Source organism: Coloeus monedula, assembly GCF_965178545.1.
Source record: "Coloeus monedula genome assembly, chromosome: 5".
Classification (NCBI taxonomy): Eukaryota; Metazoa; Chordata; class Aves; order Passeriformes; family Corvidae; genus Coloeus; species Coloeus monedula.
This window is the reverse complement of record NC_138785.1, coordinates 21,692,437-21,711,337: the sequence shown is the minus strand read 5'-3', so window position 1 is coordinate 21,711,337 and position 18,901 is coordinate 21,692,437. Positions and strand designations below refer to the sequence as shown.

The following is an 18,901-nucleotide window of genomic DNA, read 5'->3' as shown; positions in this document are numbered from 1 at the left end:
GCACTAGCTCATACGGAGCCCTGATGATCCCATTTTGATATCATTGTCAATCATTGCATGTGCTCCTCCAGATCAGGAAAGAGTCCAAAACTGAATTCAACTTTCACAAATTCTAATCTTATTCCTTAAGTATAAAACTACTGTTTGTCTCCTTTCCTGTTAGCCATAATAAGAATAAGGCATGGAATAGAGGATATACAGTTGTTGCCCTGAACAGATGTCAGTGTAGTCCATCTTGTTCTGTCTTCAGCAGTTGACAGTAATCAATGTTTCAGAAACACTGAAAATTAACTTGCTTCTGAATAAGGCTTTGCCTCTTCAGACAAAAATACTTAAAGTAATACAAAATACCAGAAGAGTAATAGGAATAATGTACCAGTGGGATTCCCACCTATGTTTAAATCTGAATGTGAATTTTCCCTAGTCAGTCTTCCTCAATTCACACATACATTACTGAAAGGCTGCTTATGAGTATTGGCAGCTACTAATGCCTTTGCATAAAAAAATGCAAGGCAGTAGTTGATGGGAGAGAGAAGGAAAGGATAAAAGGACAAGAAGGAATTACATAAATATAGAAGATACGATCCAAAGTCCAAAAAAGTCAATTGAATGATTCATACCGATTTCAGAAGTCATGAGAGATGGAGTCTGAAAACACAGAAAACAGATTTCAAGCCCAATGGTAGGCATGCTCTTCCTCCAAAAGTTTTACAACAGAGGACATAATGATTTTATCTAAAAGAATCATCTATAAGAAGATAGTTATAGCCCATTTTGTTTCCTTTTAAATGGCTCTGGCAGCTTTTTCTAACATGTGATATGAAAAATATTTTATTTCCCCCCACATTATGTCCTAAAAAATGGTTCTATCCACACGCACTCAGGTCTCTCAGACTGCATTAGTGGCTCCACTACCACAGCCCTTGGGAATGATGAAAATAATGTCAGCTGGGAATTACTACCCTGCTTGAAAAAAGGGGCATCAGTGACTACTTTGAAAATCTACTTAGCCCTTCACCGCGTTCCAGTCAGAGATGAGAAAAGGAACATGGCCAGCAGTCTTTATCCTGATGACCATTCCAGCGGGAACTATCACCAAGAAAAGAATTAATACAGGATTAAAGCTCCATTTGAACCAAGCAACAAGTTCAAATGCACACTATGGTTAGACAGTGAGAGGGGACAATGACACATTCGTTCAGATCTTTACAGAATAGAAAAAACCTGAAGTCTGAGAATATTTCAAGGCTGTAGTCAGTCTGCAGCACCAGCAGTCTGCAAAAATACTGCTTTGCATGACATAAAAACCAATGCATCAAAAATCCTTTGTTGTGTCACTGCAAAAACTTCTTGGCTGCACAACTTAGTATTATCAATTAGAAAAAAACCCCTGAGCTTCTCTATCTGCTCTTCACTTTTGATTACATATAAATGCAGCTCAATACAGACTATACATCGAACATGACCTAGTAATTCAGGTACTGTGCCCAGCCAAGTTAGCTCTAGGATCCCCAAACCAGTGTCATTTATATCATGCAACCAGCAAGAACCTAGAAATCCTATTTTACAAGGAGCAGACTGATAAATAAGCAATTTAACTAGAATTTTTTTGCTCCAAATATTGTGTAGTCCTAATAAATATAATCTGTCAGCACAGATGGGGAAAAATAAGAAGTAACAGAAGCAGAAATATTTCCCGAATAGTTTCAGGCTAAAAGAATTATTGAAGCTTTCTTTTGCCTTTTTGGTAACAAAGATACAAGAGCATTGTCCTGGAGAATGAGACCAAGTAAATGAAGCTTATGGGAAACAAGACACCAAGATTACAAAAAACTTCACCATGGACTGCTTTCTACTACACACTTTTTGCAGACAGCACATCAAACAGATCTATCATCTCGGATGCTCTCACCCCAACATGGGTACTTAGCAATGCTATTGGATGAACAGCACTAGGGAACACAATTTGCCATTTAGCTACAAATTTCAGTGACAACTCTTGCCTTAAAGCTGCTGCCTCAGAAACTTCTCCATTTCCTCCCTACCATTTTGCCAGATCTCAACATAAATATGCTTGCATCCCAATACACAGTCATTTCATCTCAAACGTAGGGATCTCCATAAATATAGGTTTTTGCAACATAGGTACTGTGACAATAAATATCATTGCTGGTGTCAACTTCTGTCTGGAGGGAGTGGCCCAAGACATGCTGAAGAGAGAACTTGCTAGAAGTACCTGCTAAGGAGCAGAGAACTCTCCACTTTGTTGGCTTCAACCCTTGGCATTTCACGAGCACAGGAAACTGCTGGCATGCAGTTAACTGTCCTCTGGAAGTGGTTTCTGTGATAGGAGAATAAGGGGAAGCGTGGGATGGGATGAGAGAATCTTGTTGGGAATGACATAGGTAGGCAGCTGCATACACAAAACAGTATAGTCAGGGGTGGCCAGGAGCACATCCAAGCTGTTTTGGTGAGAAGGTAAGGAAAGGAGGAGAACCTTACACCTGCCCAGCTATGAGCTGGTTTAGCTACCATGAGTGGCTCCTCATCAAACTGTATCAGGATACTGCTGTGTGAGCTCACTCTCAGATTTGTGCCATTTAGATCCAAAACACTTTTAGCCAGGCTACTCTACCTTTTGCCAATCACACTTTTTAAAAGACACTTGCTTATTTACAAATATAGGTAGGTACAGAGGAGGATTCGCAGTAAGGACTATGTTTCTGAGCACTTCTAGAATTTTGCTTTAAATCTCACAAAACACCTCTCTGCACAGCTTTAAGAAAATTCCAATGATTCTAAAGGAAGAAGCAGACAATAAATGTGTGCCTTGCACAGCACTTTACCATTTTTATATTCAATCCTGGAGGCAAAATTCATGAAGTCCTGCAACAAATCACCAACCACCTTTTCCCTTGCTCCTTACTCTTTGGTGCTAAAACAAGTGCTTCCTTTCCTTGCTCCTGGTGAAATCAATCTCATTCTTCATCAAGATGCTGGGAACTAGAGGGATCAGTGAAAAGACAGCTGCTAGAAATTGCTTTGAGTCCTTTCAAAAATAATAGATTCATGAGGTAGAGATTGGCCTCCTTAGCCCTATCACGAGTTACTTCTTAATAAGGTTCAGTTCCTGCTCGTGTATGCTTTGAATCTGTCAGTATTGAAACAGTTTTAAAAGGCAAGATAAACATTTACATACAAGGAGACAAGCAGTGAAACTGATGTGGGAATGCAGCTGGCTTCGTTCTCATACAGGTCACCATGTGACAGACCCGGCAGAGATTACTCAGCACCCAGTCACAAAAAACAGCGATCCCTTCAAGGGGCAGGTTTATTGACTGACAACTGTGGGCTGGGCAATTCTATTTCATCAGCCATTATTCACTGTAAATGTGTGAAAAATCCATCTGGTTTTATTTCTCTGTATACACCAGATATGAATGGAAAGAAAAACCTGTCTAAGCAAAAAGTAAGAGCATGACAAGAATACACTTATGGTAAGACCTCATTCTCACAGTTCAAACAGTCTCTGTTCCCTCTGCCTCACACAGATGTTTGCTAACACAATAGGAGATGGCTCTCTGTACTCCCTCTCTCGCATCAGATAAACCAAAATACCCCTCAGTGATAGTAGAAGACAACATAGTTGCTTGAACTGAGTAACAGACAAGAAATCTTTCATTCATCCTGGATTTACAGTTACTTGTCTCAAACAAGTAACTTTATGGGTAATCAGCCTGTCTACATGAAAAACAAGGAAAGCAGCGTGGGTTTCTGAGGGGCATTTTGGAAGAGGTGAAAATCTCTAACAAGTGAAAGACCTGACTCCTCAAACACACAATCAGTTCCAGTTGTACTTCCAGCATGGAAAAAATAATACAAAAAAATAATGCAGGGTAGAACTGGTTTATAACTGAGGAGAATTTGACTTAGCCAGTCTTAGCTACATGGGCCACATGGCTGTTGCACCAATAGGCCTATGGACATACAGTACCTGTACCTCAGCAAGAAATGCTGATGAAGATTATTTCAGCTAAAAGAATATGAGATATGATCTATTTCTGTGCAAAGCAAGCTAAGAACATTAGTTATACTCCATGCAAGACCATGAATAAACAAAACTCAGCGAATCCTTCTAGGAGGAGGAAGAGAAAGACACGAAAAACGCTTCCACTTGGCCACATTTTGCCTTTTCTTTTCAAATGGAATTTTTATAAAATGCATCTTCTAATATGGATCTTCAAAATCCTTCCTAAAATAGACAATCCAACAGCTACTTGTAGTCTGTCATTACTAGATTTCTCTTCTTACTCCTTTTTTAAATACTGTGCAAGATTTGGCTGTTTGCTAATATGAGTGAAGTAGCTTTATTACTATCACAGAAAGCATTTCCTAACAGATACCAGTAAGTTAGACTGGCTTTTGGAATAGGTTTAAAACTGGTCAGACCCTCTTCCTACCAGAAGCTGAATTACTTCTGCATATTCAGCTGAGAGAAATCTAGGGATGGAGATGTTCTGGTACCAAGAACATTTCCAGCCACAGCTCACACTCTTCAGTGCAGCTCAACTTCCACATGCAGAAAGGGCTGAGTGTTTAGGTGGTATTCAAAACCCCATAGGAACACTGAACAAAGAACTGTTTCTCAGTCCACAAAAGTTATATTATAAGGAATAAAGCTTTTTACATACCCGTGGGGAACACACTCCCTTGTTGCTTTACCATGCAAACTGTATTTGTAGTTACCACTGAATTCTTGCTGTGATGAGAAGTGGTTGTAAATAAAAAGGATTCTGCTTCAAAACTGGGGACCAAGCTGGAAACAGTTAGAAACAGGCACCATTCTAGTAATATACCACAAATATTTACTCCTTTATGTGAGCTGAGAGGGTGACACAAAATCTCTAGAAGTCAGTGGTCCCCACAAAGAGTTTGTGACTTCCTGAACTAAAATACTAATTTAGAGTTAGACTTTTCTTCATGCCGTGACTCCTCTGCTCTTTCTGGGAATTATGGAGATTTTTAAATAGTACTAATTCTCACTAGCAGATGGTAGTAGCACTTTGTCAGAGCATTATTACATTTAAGTTAACACTTTGGAATTTTAATGCAACGGCTCCAAGACTTACTTCTCAAACCCCTCCATAAAAGGGCCATTTCAAAGCTTACATCTACAACTGCTGCCATCCACTGGCTTCAATCCATTTTAAGAAGTAGCCTTTGAAATAGCAGTATTTAAAAATGATAAAATACTTCCAAATCTAAAATGGTCAGGGGGAATTTGTGAAATGAACCGCAACAAGGAACCTCTGTTGTATTACCAAAGCAATGCCAACAACAAAATACATCTCCATGGCCCTTACTCCTGAACCTCTTTCAAAAAACCCAAATGCTGGTTATTTCTGAGGAGCAGGCGTTTACTCATTGCAGATGCCTGGAGGTGAGAGCAAAAGAAATCGGCACATGCTCCCTTTCCGAAGGGAGGATTAGTCAGAATGAAGGGATGAGGGCACCGGGGATGATTCCAACAGCTTCCAAATCACCAACACCAGCAATTTCAATATTCTATTTGTTACTCCAAGTTTCTGGTACAAAATGACGCAAGGACCTTGTTTATAGAAAGTTAGCCCCTCTCTCTCTTTCATGTTCTCTGTGGAAGTCTGTAAACCTAGTATTTTCTGAAAACACTTGTACTCCTTACTTGACACAACACAAAGAGCCAATTAATTCTAGCCTCAGGGACATTTGGCAGTCTTACAAAAAATGGGGGGAAAAATGCATCCCTTTAAAAAAATGCTAAAAACCTCCAACCCCACAGTACTTTAATGAACAGACTTTTTTTTCTTTTTTTTTTAAATGACTAAATCCTAAGAAGATGATTTTTAGCAATAGCAGTTTCCAAATGCTATCATTATCTACGTTCCCCTGAGGAAGTATTTACCTCCTCCTTCCACACATCGTTCCCTGTTGTTAGAAATCATTGACCTCAAACAGAAAAATATTTCAAAAAACTACTATCCCAGTTCTTAATGTGTCTCATTTACAGGAAACACAAGCCAGTAGCTGTGCCTTTACTGCCTTGAATGGGGGTTGGACAAGGAGGATGTTGACAGAAAACCAGACCAAATGAGGACATATGCCACAAGATAAGTGTGAAAGGAGATCCACTCACCACTCTGGAGCTTCACTGAAGAAAGATGTAACTTTTAAAGCAAGCTATGCAGCTATTTGAGATGAGGAGAAAGCTAGCACTCGCCCCCTCATTCCATGAAAGTCACGGCAGGCTTTGCATCCAGAAGCTGCATTATTTACCCTTTCCTTCCTTCCTAAATTAGGTCAAAAATCAATGGAGCAGAAGCTGTGGCTGTGTGCATCCCTTCCTCCTACTCACCAGCCACAGAAGCTGAGTTTAAAAGGAGGCATGGTACAGACCAGCCTATGAAATAAAATGCTAAGATAATGCTGAGGCACAGGAAGGTACAATAGGCTTGGAGTTACCCTGGGAGGAGAGGAGTGGAAGATGACACCTCAGTACTCATTGTTTGCATCTGTGTACAACAGTATTAAACAATACAAAGGTTAAAATGATCTCACTTTTCTGCCAAATAACCAGGTACAATTATTGGCTGAAAAACTCAAAAAATTAAGGTCTACCACACAAACCAAATGCTGTATGGTAAAAGCTATAGAGGCTAGACAGTGAGAAACAATCCCCTTTTCTAATGTATAATTTAGTTTCTTTAAAACTTAATATTATCTCCTAGCTATATTGTTCTCAAAGCATCATTTTGCATTATATTATTAATCTTTTCGGTAATATTTGTGCCATTCCAGTCCCTCGCTCCTTTGGATTTCCCAACTTTTCTCATATGCATAGGCATATAGCCCTCCCCTACAAGGCCTGTCCCAAACATAAAGCCCAGTCTCCAAACATAACATTTCCTGCTATTCCTTGAGTACAGGTATCCCGTACTCTTACAGAGATAGGCTGCCCATCATGCGTGCCAACCCGTCCAAATGTTTCCTGCATCCCTTCACCACCCAGCCAACTCCCACCACTGCTAATCCCCTTATAAAGCTCCCACACAGAAGGCACCACCAGAACCCTGCCCATAGTGGTCCTGCTCCCAGAGCATCTCTGTGGCAGAGAACACGTATTTTTTTCCAGCCCGCTCCCCTCAGCCATTTTATTCGACATAGGCCCTATACTCTTTGCAACGACACCAAAAATGGCAGAACTTTTTCAAGTAAATGAGAGTTTCTCATGTATCTCCAGGATGCAATCCAATTCCATAACAGGAGAGCTACTTCCAGGAGTTGGAAAATCATTTCTAGAGATTGTTTCAATAATATTTCCATAGCAGTACAAAAGCTTCGCAAGACTTCCAAATGAGGCTGCAGATACTTTCAGAATAATTGACTATATTAAAGTATCTCCTTTAAACAAAGTAGGGAATTTTGCAACGTATATAGTTCCACTTTCCCAAGAAGGGGTTTTCTCCTCCTACCTGGTCTTCCAAAACTGTACTATGAAATATTTGTCCAAGTGAGACAGAGTGTGAGAGTGGGCATACGCATAATCATGCATTCCCTCCTGTACTAGGTAAACTCAGAAAGTAACATGGTGGCAGCTGATGAGGAAATGATTGTTTCTATTTGGCCAATTTAATCAGTGTTACTGGCAATAACATGTTGTAGGTAATAATTATAAACACATTGCTGCCCTTCACTTCTTGTCAACTCTTTCACCTCACAGCCCCAGATCAGGAAATTTTGATACCAGCCACACAGCACCTGCCCTGACAGAACATCCCTGCAGATATTTCTACCTGCTTTCATCCCTTTGTACCCGAAGCGATCATTCACAAACATGAATGAGTGAATCTGCCTCTCAAAAGACACACAAGTCTCCAGGTGTACAAACCGAGTCGCAGGCAGATCCAAGCCCTCTCTTTCACTTCATTTTCAAATCTCCTGACAGCCAACTTTTTGTTTCATATTTGTACAACTTCCAGCACGGTGGGGTGTCATTTCATGATTTGTATTCACGTTAGGCTTCCTGCCTGCAAGCAAAAAGCCTCCCGAATCTTCATGTTGTTACTTAAGGTGGAAACTAATACCATCCCAAATTAAAGAAAAATCCAGTCAAATACTTTCAATAAGAATGTTCTTCTGACTACTGAAAAAGTACCTATTTATATATTTTATATGCATACATCAATATATACACAGTGCTTTCTATCACCCTGTAGCATGGAGCTAGAATAGCTCCAGAATAGTAAATCTTTAAAGATGTTTCTAGCAAATAGATTAGTGGACATACTTCAATACTCTTCAGCCTATTTATTCACAAAGAGGAGAGCTGAAGGAAGACTACCTTTAAGAATTAAAACCAACTTTTCGAGGTGTATTTGTCTCAAAAAAGGTCAAATAAGTGGAGTTCCAAGGAAATTTCCAGACAAAAAACTGTTTTATCCGTCCAAATAACAAATATTTGGGTTATGGTATGTTTCACTTTCTTCTTCCTGGACATTAAAAGCAGATATTTAAGAGCATAGAACAAAGTGACCATCACAACTTCTTGCCATGAGCCTGGAATGTGAGAAAGAAACTAATAAAAACAATGAAAGGGAGAAATTAATGTGTTTTAATAAGACCTAAAATAGCTATCGTCTTTCCACAGACCACACTGTACACTGGCCACACACTGCCACTACTCTACAGTGGCTTCACTGAGCAAGAAATATCTTTTCTACTGTCTTTTTCCCTTTAACAACTCTCTAGTACATGAAAAGGTTTTAAAATGTTTCTCAAATGTTTAGGTTGAACACTATAAAGATGGCAAGAAGGCAAAGGATATACAAAAAGAAACATCCTTGCTTAATAGTGTATGGTCTGGAGATACCCCCATTGTGTGCTTTCAGCCAGGGTACACTGCCAGACAATTTTAATACTGATTGCAATCAGCAAGGTAACTCTGCAGTAGTGTCCTGGCACCTGAGAAATACAACTGACATCTTCAAAACATCCCAAAGGCTCAGGAGGCTGAGCTTGACTGAGATGAGTTCCTGCATTCTTTAAAACCAAAGCAATTTACTGTCTGTCATCAGGTCTAGGTCCCAAACACAGGTCTGGAGTTGGCATCCCAAGGCAGGAAAACCTGCCCTGTACAAAGTTTCATTTCGCTATTTAAAAATGGGTTTGCAAAATTGTTTTATCTGTATACATTAAAATTAGGCACAGCAAATCCAGGCCTGGCATTCAGGTCTGCTGTTCTGCCATCCTCTGCTCTCTCCAGAGCTATCATCCGGAGCTCCTTTCCACAGCACTGGAGTGGTGCTGTTTGATTTTGATTTATCACAAGTGAATTATTATAATGAAATCACCAACTCGATTTAAACCTCTGAGAAAGATATGGTTGGACTAACAAAAAATTGTTCTGCAAAACAAGCAATTATTGTTAGGTTCACTGGATATTGGCCTTAGCAATCCAACTGATTACAGAAAGTTAATGTTTTAAAAAGCAATGAAAAAAAAAGGTATTAAATCCTTTAAAGCTGCATGAAAGGCTCCAGGAGGAATTTTACAGTTATTTTCACTGCATATTTTATTAGATATGTGATATTTTATTCATGGGTAAAGCAAATAAAACAATTAGGAATAATTAGCATTTCAGCACAGAGTGTTATCTAATACATTAAAATACACATCTAATTCTTCATTTAAATTCTGTATCCTCACATTTTCCCCTTTCCGGTTCAGAACTTTTCCATTGAGCATAGCATTTACAGGAGCATTATATAGCTCCTAAAGAAATAGAAACAGACAGAACTAGTGGCTTTTGCCTTTGACATCTTATTTTCCTCCCCTCCTTGCATTTTTACTCATTTTCTTTTTCATTTTCCTCTTGATTATACAGCTTGTCAGATAAACCAAGCATAACTTTCAAGAAACTTTTTCCCTTTCGTCTTTTCCACCCTACTCCCCCATCATTTCACAACTAATGTGTGTAATGGAAATCTATTTTAAATCTAACCCTGCTCTTACAAATCCATCCAGCTTACAGTTGACTAAAACTAGAGCAATTGCCTCTGTACCACCTCTTCCACCATAACTTTAATGCTATACAGAAATGCTGTAGTTACTGTATTATCCTTTCTCATTAAGTAAGTGTCACTTTTTAAGAGGGCTTTTCTTTTTTTTTTATTTAATGCAGCACTTACAGCTCTCACAATATCCTTTCCTTGAGCTTTTGTGGTTAGTCCCAGACCAAAGCAGGAAGAAGTCTCTCCAGCTGAAGTGCACTCTGCGGTACAATACAGAACACAAAATACCTCCTTCTCTGAATTAAGTATATTATCACTGAAACTAGGACATAAATTCTGAACCTTACAAAATTACAGCACTGCACAATATCAAACACGCTCCCTTGCCAGGTTTCAGAACTGTCATCCAAACACCAGCACATTTCATTTACTAGCCTTCAATTTCAGCCTGTGTCCTCCGTATTAGAGAGATCACTTATGACTCTCCAAGTCACATAAGCCTTTATTAATAATAGTGGTTGCAGACACAAGAGAATCTTTCCCTTACTCCATCAGCTCTCACAACTGCTTGGCAAGCAATAACCAGAAACCAAAGCCTGACTCCTGTACTGAAGAATAGCAGAGGAAACTGCCCTGACGGTGCTCGTGGGAAATCCAGACACCTGTTTCTCACCCACTCCTCCTCTAAATGCTTCCATATCAGTCTTGGTGTTTAAATTACTATGACAAGAACACAAAACTACATCCTGCCTCTGTGGGGGTGACAACAGCACTTCCTTTTCTCCTCGTGCTGCTTCAGATGGACAAGCCACCTTAAAGCTGTGCCCAGAAGGCTTTGCCCAGGCCTTCGCTACCTGGTATTGAGGATGGATTAACTAGCACTGCACCAAACTTATCCATTTAGCACATATTCCACGCCACATGTCACACTGCACTCCCTCAGTATTGCACCTTTTCCAATACAGTCTGCTAGCCTAGATGAGCGAGGAAGCCACGGTCAACACTACTCCGGAAAAGGCCAATGAAACTCATTTTGGTAACTACTGCAAGCAACAGGCCAGCAACTACTTCCTCACAGACATAATACATGATGCAGGAAGATAATGTAACACCACAGAAGGAGAGGAAGTGCATCTGTATGCAGGAAGTCCAGTAGGAAACCAGGGACTACACCACCAGCCTTGGGTACAAAACACCTCAAAGAAACATGAGCTGTCATGACCAGCTCCCAGCCACTCTGTCAGGTTGCCAACAACCTGCCTGTTATGCTTTACTTTTGTGCTGTGACAGTCATGCTCTTGGCACTTCTAGATAGCACAAACTGTATCTGAGGCTCTCATCAATGGGTGTGAGCATGACCAAAGCCATGAACTGGACTGTAAGGTCTATAGGATGCGCAGGTGTGGAGCTGCCCAAGTTCTGACATGCATGCCAAGCCTGAATCTGAAATTAAAGTTTTCTTCAAAATTTCAACAGCTTAGATAATAACTTACTTCTTCTGGAATTCAAATCTAAATGAAAAAACAAGTAGAAAAAAAAAAAAGCAACAATTGAATTTGCAGACGCAGAAAGGTATCTGAATTTGCCTCATTACCAATGTATTACCTGAAATCAACCTTTGGCACATACCACCATGTATCATAATATATGTGCAAAATATGTTTTCAAAGTTTGATCATTTTCTTATAATTGCTCAAAATACTGGAATACTGTTTCCTTTTCTTATTGGTTGCTTGTAAGCCCAAACATCAATGGTAATTGTCTGTGTCTAGTAAGTTTGTGAACATTAAAGATACAAAACAAAATATGTTTGGAGAGAGTGTAGATGGAAAGAGTGTTACCATGTTCTCATATATAACCCAGGTAATTAAGAAAATTAATTAGAAACTGATAGCCAAATAGAACTACTCTTACACATAAACTGTTTTTAAAACCTTTTTTCACTGTGCTGAAAAAAAAATCAAGCAATGGAGTAGCAGTAAACAAAGGGTAAAAATACAAACCTCAACTCAAAAGGCAAAAGCCTCCAATAAATTTCAGCCAAAACCAGGCTGTCATGGCAGATTATAGATAGCTATACGTCAAATGGAAGAAAATGATGTAAGTTCAAGTCTATATCTAGGGAGTAACCTAATGGCTTATAGAAGTCATCTCTTGCCAATGCCACTTGCTTTACAGGGCCAGGGAGTGGAAGAGAACCATACTTAATGCCTTTGTTCATTAAGTTAAATGAACCTTAGTTGGTAGGTTTATGCAGTCACAGTCTTGAAAGATTTTTCTCCAGTGTGTTTTTTCAAAGATGGCATTGTGAGAATAAAGGCTCAGTGCATCCATAAGTAGTCATGTGAAAGCACAGAGCAGCAGCAGTGATTGCCATGTCAGACATTTGTTAGGGCACCACTTGAAAACGGATGGTTGATTTTTTTTTTTTTTTACTCTGCCTTTATCAAGGACAAGGAACCTGATATAACACTACAAGTTATTTAAGAACATGAAAAGGAGCTGCCTGCTGTGGTCAGCAATCCACAGGCTCAGTTTAAAATCTTTTGAAGTCAACTAAGCAACTCACCTGGGTTATGACAGACTCTGGATCAGGCCCTGAGGATGACTAAGAAACACTCCAGAAAGCAGTGACACCTAATGGCAAACATGCCTTTGGATGATAGCAAATCCTAATCCATGGCATGCAAAGTCATCCGTCTTTAGCTACAGAGTAACTAACACACTTCACAGGGACTGAAACACTGCCGCAAACCTAAGCACCTGGGAAAGTGTTTCAGAAATAACACACGTAGAAGCAGAGAGTTTGTCACGCAGGCTGAGCATTTAAGTAGAACACAGTTACTAATAGAACCTCCTGGCTGCTCAGCCCCAGCACGCTGGGTTTCCAGATCTACACTCATAGGTGTGTTTAAAATAAGCAAGTAACCTTCCCACACCCTAGAGCAGGGAAAACAGGGACCTGAGTGCTCCTCTGTGGACACTGCAGGCACACAGAGATTTATTTGTTTTTAATAAATCTGTTTTGCTTGTTTGTCCTGTGCTTTACAAATGTATGTGAGAGTACTGTAATGAACAGTTAGTGGCATACACTACATACCTCCTAATGAGGCTTCACCAACAGCACAGCAAATTAAATCCCCATTACCAATTCACAACACAACCCAAGCTGCATTGTAGCACATCAGCTTACAAGAAGAAACGTGGACGTGCATACCACCAAGCAACAAGAATCCCTTTCCCTTACAAAAAAAAAAAACAAATTTAGTCACCACTAATATCAAGAGGAGAAACAAGCAATAGACTCCATGTTGGAATTGCCTTGATATTATTAACCATGGTACAGAAGAACTTAAAGGTACGAGCCAAAGCTAAGGACCCAGCAATATCGGGAACTTGTCCAACACAGGGAATGCAGCAATCCTGGCCTACAAAGTCTAAAAGCTGAGAAGAGTGAGGTAAGAGCAGAATTAGTTTTCTCTCTCAGAAAAAAAAAATATTGTATATGAAAAAATATATATTAAAAACAGATGAATAATTATATGTAGAAGCATATAGAATATATATATAACTGTATCTTACATATATTTATGAATTTCCCATTAAAAATAAAAAAGCCAAGGGCAGTAAACTGACTGTGTATGACTGAAGTTACTGATAAACATGAAAACCAACTTGAAGTAATCAGGGAGGCTGAACTAGATTAATTACCCTTCAAAAATACTTTAGTGTATTTTTTCAGCAAAACTTTTGTACCACACAATGTGACTGCTGCCCTAGGTGATTTTGCAGCACCTAAAACACACATATCTGCCTATAAGTTTCTATAGGCACAATAGGAAATCCATAAGCATGTACAAATATATTACCATGTACATATCAGGGGAAAATAATGAGCACGAAGTACAAGATATAAAAGCATGAGACTATCAGCAGTAGAAGATATAAAGCATATGCAAACTGTGCAGTTGACAAGGAATGCCACCTAATCCCTGCTTAATTAAAACACTCTTCTAAACTCCTGTTTAGGGAGTGAGGAGTGTGGGACGACTGATGTATGAAGAAAATATCAGGCAGCGTGGCTAATCTCAAAGACTTGGGAGCTTTCGAGCTACATAAATCAGAGCGACTTTTTGAATAGCCTCATAAAACACAGAATTCATTACCATTCCACTCACGACTTTCAGATTCTTCCTACAGCATACAGATCATTAGGAAACTTCTAAGCAATCAAGTAATGTGGGACTGATGAAATTACTCAATCAATGCACGGGTTGAGAGAAGCAGCATAATACAGGATTGCACAGTTTTGACATAGTAACCCTGCCCCTCTCTTTTTTATATAAGGGTAAGGAAAATTATAGTGGAGTCGATTCATTTCACCATTTTCACAAGAGTGCTTAATGTAGTCTTTCTGAACTGCCAGTTCCTATTTATAATAGCAGGGCAGCAGAAACGTACAGACTACAAGCAGCTCTACCGATGTTTACAATATGACACAGGAAAACCTTTCTTTTTTAAATGTGCACATTTACATACACACAGACCTGCTCTAATGATCAAATTAGAAACTGTGCACAGAAGACAGGAATATGAAAAAGCACTATCATAGATGGGTATCAGTCACCGTATCCCTCCCACTGACATCATCAAGTCATTAATGTCTGCTCACTAAATTGTAACATTTTTTGGCATTGTCTAGGAGACGCTTGATAAAATACTTTGAGACAGAAAGAAACCTTTTACAGGAAACACATAAAATAAAACACAGCCAAGTTAAGAGAGTTTGTGCATTATATTGAAAAAAGTATGTACTATTATGAAAAGGGTATTCACAGGTAGCATGTTATTTCTTATGACCATCTGCCCCTCTCAAACATGGAAAATATTTTCCACTTGAATATCTTAGTACAGCAGAACGAGAAAAAAAGATAATGCATTTGTTTGGTCTGTTGCCTAAGGCATCAGTACTCCCTCTGATAGAATTTCTTTTCCCCTGAACTGAGCATTTTGGTCTTTTCTTTGGCTTTAAGAGTTCTTCTATAGTTAATTTCTTCATAGAGTACCATCCTACTGCTTTTGCTGACTCATTTAAATAAATACAGCTTTTTACTTATGTCTAAATATTTTATGCATAAGTTTATTTAGTAAGAGTGGAAAACAGCAAAAGGGGGTCAGAAGACCAGGTCACAAAATACAGTGGTGCTACTCGGGGCCAAATTTTCATCTGTGAGCTATACAAGTTGGAATATTTAGCTGTGTACCACTTACTGTTAAAACAGTTCTAATTTCAGATCATTTATTTTCAGAGTGTTCATTTTAGTAGATTTAAAGCTCTGTATAACAGTTACATAGTTTGCCATTTTCAGGGCAACATAAGCCAGTCTATAAAAAGAGCTAATCCCCTTGTCAACTGTACTAATTGTCTCTCAAGACGAATTAATTGTGTGAGAAGCAACTACTTTGGTTTTGCTAGTTTGGGTTGGGGTTTTTTTTTTGCTTTCAATGAGGATTTACTGTGTTGATGTATCTAATCACTAACAGCGTTATAAAAAAATAAAAAAACAGAGTTAAATGTGATGCATTTATCATATAAAACAAGTAAACCAAACAAATTTTCATTAACACACGGGGAGGAAAGCTGCTGTCTCCCCTGACGGTAATGCAAAGGCACACAGCTTGCCCAGTAGCACTCCTTTAGCCAGGAGGATGGGCGACAGTGGATTGAAAAGAAACTCATCTGCCACACAGTCAAAATTTCCCCCCAAATTCTAGGATGTGATCGTTTGTTACAAGCTCTTAAGAAAGAAATCCTAAGGCTGTCTCCTAGTGTCGCTTTAACAGTCTACAACTGGGAAGCATTAAAAAAGTCCTTCTCCCTTTAAAAGGAGGGCATAGAGCGCTACCTCCCCTGTGCAATATTTGCTGCTCCAGTCGCACACAGCCAAAAGGACTGACCCCTATAAAGTTGCGGTACCTAAGGGGAGCAGTGGCTTGTGGGCTCGGGGACGGCTACACGAAGGGCTGGTGCACCGCTGCCCAAATATCGGTGTCCTGCAGGAAAGCTCCTGACGGCCGGGCTTTCCAAACACTCTCCCCGCTTCCCCTTCCAGAGAAACCCGCTACGGGTCCCCACGACAAGCACCGGCAGACATATTTATAAAGCCAGCCCCGGGGAGAGCGACAGCTGCCCCACAGACGGGGCCGGCACCGCCTTAGGAACCTCCCCAAAACCCCGGCGGGACCCTGCCCCCGAATGCACCTTCCCCGGGGCAGCGCGGCGTCGGCCGCCCGCCCGCCCCCGCTCCGCCTGCGTGCGGTGCCTGCAGATGGGCGAGCGGCCGCGGGGGAAGCGCCCTCCTCTCCTCATCTCCCCATCCCCGCTGCTCTCCCTCCCCGCGCATCCCCGGCCGGCGCAGGGGGGCGACCCGCTCTCGCCAGGCGCGGGAGCGAAGCGCCGCTCGGCAGCGGGGCTCGGCGCTTCCCAGGGATGCGCCCGCCGAGAGGGAGGGCTGGCGTGCCGGAGATGGCTCGGGATAACGGGGAGCGAGGGGGCACGGGCGGCGGGAGTGCGGGCAGCGCCGTGCACCGGCATCACCCGAGCTGCCCCCTGCCCCCGGGGCGGAGGGGAGGCCGCTGCCCTTCCCGGGAGCGGCGTCTCCGGGAGGCGCGCCCGGAGCCGGCGGGGTGGCGGCCGGGAAGGGGGTGCCGGACGGCCAGAGCCCCCCGCCCCCGCGGCCGCCCTGCCCGCCCGCGGCAGGGGAAGCGCTCACGTTGCCAAACCACCTGTTCCGCCGCGGGAGAGGAAGGCGGGATGGGGGGTGTGAAGGAAGAAAAAGTGTGGGGGGTGGGGGTTTTCCGTGGCCGTCTCCGCGGTGTGAGGAACACGGGGAGGCGTGGGGTCTCCCCCGGCCGAGGGCGAGCCGGGGCAGCGGAAGGCAGGTTGGAGCTGAGGGGAGGTGGGGAGGAACCGAGGAAGTGCCCGAGCCCTGGGCGCCCCTATCATCAGCCTCATCAAAACCTCAAGGTCTAAAGCACATACCCCGCCGCCAAGAAACCTTTACACAGCGCAGTAGGGGAAAAAGAGGACGCCTAAGATCCTGGTCAGAAAGCAGTTATAAGAGGGGACAAAACAACAGGAAAAAAAGCAAGCGATCAAGCGATAAAAGAGAGTAGGGGCAGCGGGGGGAGGGGGAAAGCCTTCCAAGAGAGGGAAGGTTGCAAAGGAGAGCTGGAAAAGTGTCCAGCAGCACCAGCAGGCGCAGCACCCCCTTACCGATATGAATGATTGAATCTGCAATCGCCGCTTTCCAGGTTCGAGTCCAACAGACGGACACGACCAGGATGAGGGAGAAAACTTCCATCTCCTCCAGAGGTCCAGGCTTTACAACAACAGATCTCTTCGCCACACGGTGCGGCCGTGGAGGACAGTGCAGCGCAGGAAGCCCAAGAGTTTGAGGTGCAGCCGGAGGAGCGTGTAAATCCCGATGGCTGGCGCAGAGCCGCGGCTGGTCAGGGAGCGAGCCCGGGGCTCCTAGCGCTTCTCTCCGCGGCGAAACCCCGCGTCACTTCGCGGGGCTCCTGGGCAGCACCAGAATTGCTGGGAGCGCCGGCAGCAAATCCATCCAGCCCGGGCGCCGCCGCGGGCAGCAGACGCCTCTGCTGGTCAGACAATCCCCATCCTTCCGCTGGGTCCAGGGATCCGCTCGGTCCCGCTGCTGCACAGCAACTTCCAACCCACACCACGCACACGCTCACACACACAGACACACGCACACACACAAGCAGACACGCACACACAAGCAGACACGCACAAACCCTCTTGGCCAGAGAAGCCCCAGGAGCCCGCAGCAAATAGCTCGCCTTCAGCGAGGTGGGAGGAGCGGGCGACCGAGGGAGCAGGCGATCCCACTCCCAGCAGCCAGATTCCTGCAGGAAAAGCCCCCCCGGAGGCCAAAAAACAAAGTGAACTTCAAGGTAATGCAGATAGTAATGCAGAAATTTCCCCCCACCCTTCGCTTAGAAAAATCGCTTCCCACAACTGGAGGAAAAAAAAAATAAATCTGCCAATGGAGCCCAGCGTGCTGTCTCTGTCGCGCAAGGTGGTGGTTGGACAGGGCAGAAGCGAGAGGAGGAGTACCCGGAGCGAGGCAGAGGAAAGCAGATGATGGTCTGCAGGTTGCTTTTGGAGCTTGCTTTGCTGGTGGGATGCAGAGAGAGCTGGCAGCTCCAGCACCAGCCAGCACGTTGCCTAGAAATGGATCACCTAGGAGAAGGAGAGAGAGCGAGAGATAAGTGCTATCAGCCAGAGAGGGAGAAACAGAGAGAGCGAGCGAGTGAGAGCGCTTCTCTCTAATAACCACCTCCTCCCCCTATCTGCAATACATGGGAGAAACAATATAGAGCCCTCGACTCCCTTGAAATCTTCAACTGGGACTAAGGAACAGACATAGGCAGGAGTGCATACAACCTAAAAATACATTGGGGGAGGGGGGAGAGAGAACCTTTTTGAAGTGTTATGCTCAGTTTAAAATAAAAAACCCAACCCACCCCATTTACTTAACCTTGCAACTTCACTGTGGGGATCAAGTTCAAAGCTAGATGGGCACTTCTGCTTCCTCAGTCTTTGACAACTGAGTCAGGGACATTACTTGAACGGGAACAGGAAAAAAAAATCAGGGACACCTGGCCTCAAGGGGAAAATGAAGACCTAAAAATCTATTAATATTACTTTAATTATCTGTGTTCTTGATGGAATTTGCACAGTTCTTTAAAGCAATGAATTAGCTTTTTTCTTCCTCTCTCTTTAGGTAATGGAGAAAATTCTATGGGAAACATTTAGAGTGCACTTTTCA

The 18,901-nt window shown here is 42.4% G+C and overlaps 1 protein-coding gene across 2 annotated transcripts in view; it reads right to left on the bottom strand.

Annotated features, from left to right (window-relative positions):
- The window catches only part of GRID2 (glutamate ionotropic receptor delta type subunit 2), a gene marked incomplete at both ends in the record, with an annotated part of 694,960 nt that extends 677,550 nt beyond the window's left edge, over window positions 1-17,410 (bottom strand). For both annotated transcript variants that reach the window (XM_082281726.1, XM_082281727.1), the window contains one exon: window positions 17,323-17,410. In XM_082281726.1, coding sequence (XP_082137852.1) covers window positions 17,323-17,410 — 88 coding nt within the window. The remainder of the gene's footprint in view (window positions 1-17,322) is intronic.
- Window positions 17,411-18,901: the final 1,491 nt, after the last annotated feature.